General features: G+C 43.6%; 1 protein-coding gene across 1 annotated transcript in view; it reads left to right on the plus strand.

The window, feature by feature from the left end:
- Positions 1-5,136, plus strand: part of LOC104469416 (inaD-like protein) — a gene marked incomplete at its 3' end in the record, with an annotated part of 42,929 nt that extends 37,793 nt beyond the window's left edge. Inside the window, exons 20-21 of the mRNA XM_010083905.1 lie at positions 3,077-3,236; positions 4,971-5,136. Coding sequence (XP_010082207.1) covers positions 3,077-3,236; positions 4,971-5,136 — 326 coding nt within the window. The remainder of the gene's footprint in view (positions 1-3,076; positions 3,237-4,970) is intronic.
- Positions 5,137-6,000: the final 864 nt, after the last annotated feature.

The raw sequence follows: 6,000 nt of genomic DNA on the forward strand, positions 1-6,000 counted from the left end.
ACTAAGCAGTATTATTATTAACCTTTAGAAATGTTTTCCCTATTCCTCCAAATTCTACCAATCTGGTTGTTCTTTTTCATTTCCTGCTAGGAAGAATAGCTTTTAATAAAAACAAAAAAACCCCAAACCAAAGAAATTCATTATTATTCTGCAGATGGCTTCTGCCTGCAAGAGAAGGCGAGAATTTAAAGGGACAAAACTGTAGCTAGATTTTCCTTAGCAAATCTTAGCCAGGGTAAGATAATGTAGATGAGACCAGAGGAAACTGGGTGCTGCTTATGTAAAAGCTGCGGTAGTCTTTCAGTGCGCATGTGGAGATGGTGGAGCAACGGACGTGTAAAAGCTCAACCCAGACAGCTCCAGATCTGTTGTTCTGAACCCACGAGATCTGAGGCATATGGTGGTGCTGATGGATAACTATGGAGAAGTCTGAAAACTCATGGAAGTTATGAAGTATTCTGTTTTCTTAGTGCCTCACCCTTCTGGAAGATGCTGCTCCCCAAATCCAAACAGTAGTGTTGCACTTGGAGTCTTTCTGTTTGTTCTCACTGTGTTTCTCAGTAGCCTTAAAATTCTCCGCAACGTTTTGCCTACCATCTTCTCCACCATCCATACTGTGCAAGTCTTCTTTGGGCCAAGTCACTGTGTGTGGATCCTTGTAGCAAAAAAATGCCCTGTCTTCTCTTCTGCAGCTTTTTCTGTAGCCAATTGTCCGTAATTCCTGTGTTTGCTGTTTACGATGCAAGCTCTCCATGCAGAGAGCTCTGGTTGGTGTGAAAACACGTACTGCACTTCCACAGACCGCTAACGGTGTTGGGGCCAGCACGTCTGACTGGTGGAAGTGCCTGCTGGGCTGTCTTAGTGGATTTTTAGTTCAAGGATTACTTGAATCAGAAAGCTGATCAAACTCCGAATGTGCGTTAAGACCCGAGTGTATTTTACGTAGGTGATACCATTTATAACTTTTCCCTTGGCTCATTGGTACTTTTTCCTTTATTCCCACACATCTCTATCCCTTCCTTATCTCATCACACAGTGGCTTTCTTCCATTTCCTTATGAGTTCAGGGGTTTTTTTCTTATCTCTGTGGCTTTTCCCTGTGGTCAGCATTCAGTGTGTTTTTCCTGGAGCTGGAAAGTCTGAAAGTATAAGATATTAAGAGAGTCTAATGAATGTAATCCCTGTGACTTTAGCTCTGTTGAGAGCAAATACGAAAGGCAGATGAAACCTTGGGTTGATTGAGAAGTTTGATAAATTAAAAGATAGTGACATGCACCTGAGTCCGCTGCACGGTGACACTTTCAGAACTACCATCGTCAGTGCCTAGCTTTGATCTTTTTATTGCAGAATAGCAGTAAGTGTGTAAGTTCTTTTTCTTTTGATCATTCCCTGGAAGCACTTTTGTCCCAACTCTCTGCTGCACATCCCTCTTCCGCAGCAGACGAACATTGACCGTGTGGTGCTTGCCAGCTCTGCCGGACCTGCGTGGGTTTGAGTAATTGCCGGCCACCGTGTTCATTCTTGCTGGAGAAGACTGATATGATTTCAGATCGCAGCTGATGAAAGCCCAGTGTGGGAAACCCGTTGTGCCACCTACTCTTCTTTTGCTGTTCTCTCACCTCCTTTGGGTGTGGCTCTGTGTATTTTGTTTCTGGGTGTTTTTTTTTCTTTCTCTGTGAATTCCTGTTTCTTTGCTGCCGTGTCCCATAACAGCAGTTTTGACGAATGCTGGCTGCACACTAGAGCTTCTGAAATTCATTGCCTTATTCCCTCACTGCAGATCAATAAATACTTATGTTTTATTTCCAGTGCTTTCCCTTACATCACAAAAAAGTTCAGCGTTCTTCCTTGAATACCGTTCTGTATTTAAGTTTCTATTGCTTCAGCACATCAGCCTGTAGTTTATTTCTTTTGTGTAGCCTTCTTCCGAAGCAGTCCTGCTGCCTGCAATCTAATGTGAGTGGAACAGCCAGAAACAAATCTTCAACTCCTTCAATTTCAGTCTGGTTGCCCGTGCAGTGGTTCGAACAAAAACTAGTTGAGCACTTTCTCAGGGATGTTTTTTCAGGCTTGAAGAGTACGTTTGGCAGTTCCTAAGGCCAACTCCTGTAAATTTGTTGGAGTGAATGAACAGAAGGTTTGGACCTTTAGTCTCCATCCTAAATTGAGGCTGCTTTAAGGAGGGAATTGGACCTCACTCACAGCTGGCTCTTCCTCTTTCCTCCTCCTGTCGGGAAGTACTTAGTGCCTTTGAAAAGGCTGCAGGTTCTTGATCGTTCTTGACTGTTACACACCAACAGTGCCAACGGGATGTGTGTGGAGGGTGGCTCTGCAAAGGGAACGAGTGGCACTTCACCAAATGAGAGCAGGGATGGGTATTTTGAGTAATTTCACATACTGAGCATACAGGTAAATTCCTTCCTGCACAGTTCTGCCTTTGTTCTCCATAACAGTAAGATGAACATAGAATACATTTGGTCCTTTCCATTGTTGGTGAGTGTGTGTTCCTTGTACAGTATGCTACAGCGTTGTGTTTTGCAGTCTGCTGTCTTATTCACTTGCAAACTGAAGAGTTTTAAATATGGATATGTATGTTAGACCTGGAAGTGGTCCCATGCAAAATGTAATGAAGCTGGGTTGCTCTGACCTCTGAGCTCTAACATGTGTTTGTTTTGGCTCTCTGGCAAAAACCTGCAGTATACAAATTGGCACTTGTAAAATTGTTCAGATAAATCAAAATTGGTACAGGGGGAAAAAAAGTTTCAAACTGTTTCTTTTGGGATCCTTTGCCATGCTATTTTGGATGTGTGTTTTCAGAGGAGTGTTTTTGTGGAAGCAGGCAGTTTGTTGCTTGAAGAAAGCTAAAATATTCTAGGAAGTCAGGCTAGCTGAATTTAGATCTTAAGTGATGCCAAAACTAATATAGCCTGTAACTAAGTGAGAGTGACTTTGCACAGTGAATGTCAGTCACCCGCAGCTTTGTCTTACATTTTCATATGAGCCTTTGGAAAAAAAAGGAAAACACAAACAAAACCCCAGCAAAACGTGGTAGCTGCTTACATCCAATGGAGTTATAGCTACAGGCGACGGCAGAGGAGAGACCGCTCCTCATCCTCTGCACACACCAAAGGCTCTGCTGGGGCTTTGACGGACTCGCCAGAGCACGAAACGCCTCCGGTGGTGCTGGAGCTGGGCCTGGAGTGCCCTCTCTTGGCTGCTGCAGAAACCTCACGTTTGGTAAGGACAGAGGAAGTCGGTTGTTATCATTTTAATTTTCCAGGGTGACGGGCAGAGGTAAGCTGCATTGGTTATATTTCCAGATTTGCTTACTGAGTGTGAATCTTTGGTGCCCATGGCCAGCTCCAGTCCCTCACTCGAAGCCACAATAAAGTTATGCCCTCCAGCAGCATTGCACGTAGGACCCTGTTAAGTTGGTGCTCCTGGGACTCTTAACATTTTAGCCAGAGCTCAGGTTTTTAAGAGATTTCATACTGCTCCAAATCCAGGGATCCCAGCGGCAGCAACTGCAGTGGCCCCTGCTTGACTCTTTGCACTGCTAAATGAATCCAGAACAAATGAGGCTCTGAAAATAAGAAGAAAAATTTGACACCTGGGCTCCAGGAAACATTGGTGGATTTTGATGAGGAGCAGTAGAGGGGAAGGGAAAACCTATGGTTCAATGTAGTTAAATATATGGTGTGCTAAGTATGAATAAATTGTGACTATTTTAAACAAGTTCATATAGTCTATGGTTGGCTCAAGCACAAAGGAAAAGACAACAGCTACAACATACTGGTTCCTCAAAGGGTTGCCTGGAGGCCAGCATCTTGAGCTGCTGCTGGTGCGTGGCACTGGTCAACTTTCGTCATTTATACCAGTGGCAATTTTTTTGCATGTAATTCTTATTAAAAAAAAAATCTGTGTCAGTGCTTGTAAGTTGAGAGATTTGGTCTCGTGACAGCCTTACATTGCAGTCCGATTCCTTTGGTCGTTGTTCATGAACGATTCATTTGTGTAAAGGAATCCTTCAGTAAACTGAAGTTAAAAGTTTCTCTTTAAATGTCCCAAGCCCCATTCATGCCCATTTTAAGATGACCAAACTGCATGGGGCTGTCCTGTGCATGCTCCCTCTGCTGTAATACAAAGTCCTGTAATAATTTCTTGAACTATTGAAGTTGAGTCACTTCTGTGTTCCAGCCGAGTACCGTCACAGCAATGTCTCAGCTCTGAGTTTGGGGAGAGGGTTTCTTCCCAGCCTGTAAGCTCCATCCAAGCCTTTCACTTTAAAGCAGAGACTGAAATCCAGCCCTGACTGCTAGTCACTAAAAATCGCTAGTATCTCACTTAACACAAGCCAAGTAAATGAATTGAGAGCCTCAGGGTAGGCGTGCAGTCGCAGTTAGTGCTGGTTTTTCACCTCAAATGGCACTAGCTGGCCTGTTAACGTGGTGGTGGCCCCGAAGTCCATCGGGGCCCTGTGGACTTGCTGCTTGTAGTTAGTACAGAAGGGAAGAATCTGTTTTTCAGCCTGCTGCTAGCACTGCTTTCTTTCAGAAACAAGACAAAACCCACGCAGTCCAGTTGCACTCACTGTTTACAAGACGTGAAAGTGAATTCAGTGTTTGCTGTCTTGTTTTAGCAGGTTGTGTTCTTTAGGATGTTTGAGCGTAAATTGTAAAGCAAGGTTTACAAAAAATATTGTTCCTTTTGTTTTGGTAAGAAAAGCAGGGTGCAATCCACTGTTGCAATCACCTTCATGTTAAATTATAGAGAATATGGATTAATGATTACATATTGAAATTCAGTAGGCCCGTGTCTTCACGAGCAGCTTTTGTTGCATTCTTCATGGCAATCGCGTTGCAATTCACGGTTACTGGGAACTAACACTCAGGGTTTTACAGTGCTGCTCGCGGTCCTGGCTTAGCCCTGGCCCTGCGTAGTTTATATTGCTCTTCTCTTCCTGTACAATAGCTCCCTCTGCTTGAAAACAGCAGTGTAATTATAACCCCTGGTTTGTATTTGCCTGGTTTTAATATGGGCCTCTTCGTAGAGAAGATTTCTTCTGCTGCTGCCCATCGTGAAGCAATTCCAATATGTGGCTTATGCTCGTGCACGTTGCAAGCTAGCGATGATAACGGTACTGTTCTCGAAACTTGTACTGCGTAGGAGCTGGCTGTGTTGTGGTTTTAGCATGGGGGTTAGAGCTGGTTGGAACACTTTCAGCTAAATTATCTCTTACCGAAACATGATGATTTACTGAAGCTAAGATGTTTTTATTTCAGTGAAAATTTAAGTTGAAACGGGATTGTTTCGTATCAGGAATGTGGTTGTTAGCCCGCTGACCTTGAATTATCTGCATAGAAGAAACAAATGGTGAGATTCCCTTGTCCTACTCAAGTGGTTCTGATTTGGAACCCAAAAAAAGAGTTTTGGATCAGACAGAGCGTGGATTTGAAACTGGTTCTCCCACATTCTGAACCAGCATCATAATTACTGGGCCAGTCATTCACTTGCAACTTTGTCAGCTTATCTGCATCAGAAAGGACGAGTGCTGGTTTTGTTTTTGTTCATTTTTTTTTTAATCAATATAGCTAAGCCAGCAAAAGTCATAGTCTGAAAGCTGTTGTGTCAGCAAAGGTGTAGCTTTGCTGAGAGAGCATTCACCCATTTAGGGAACCAGCACAAACCTTGCTTGCCACGGCAAGATGAGCCCATGATGGGAAAACTTGCTGGTTTAGTTCTATTAGCAAAGCCTTCCTAATGCGTGCAGCGCCTTCCTTGCTCGAAAACGGCTGGCTCAACATGACCCTGAAGTCCAAAAGGTTATTTTTATTTTGCATTGGAGCAAACCCAAAAATTAAAAGACCATCTCAAAAGCCTGTGTCAAATGGAGCGTTTGTTCTGTGGTCAGCTGTCATCAGGATGGTTGGGCGCGTGGTAAAGGGCGGGCAAAGCTGACTCTCCTCGCAAAGGGCAGCAGTAGCTTTACATTTTCAAAATT

Source organism: Pterocles gutturalis, unplaced genomic scaffold, assembly GCF_000699245.1.
Source record: "Pterocles gutturalis isolate BGI_N339 unplaced genomic scaffold, ASM69924v1 scaffold15475, whole genome shotgun sequence".
NCBI classification, from domain to species: domain Eukaryota; kingdom Metazoa; phylum Chordata; class Aves; order Pterocliformes; family Pteroclidae; genus Pterocles; species Pterocles gutturalis.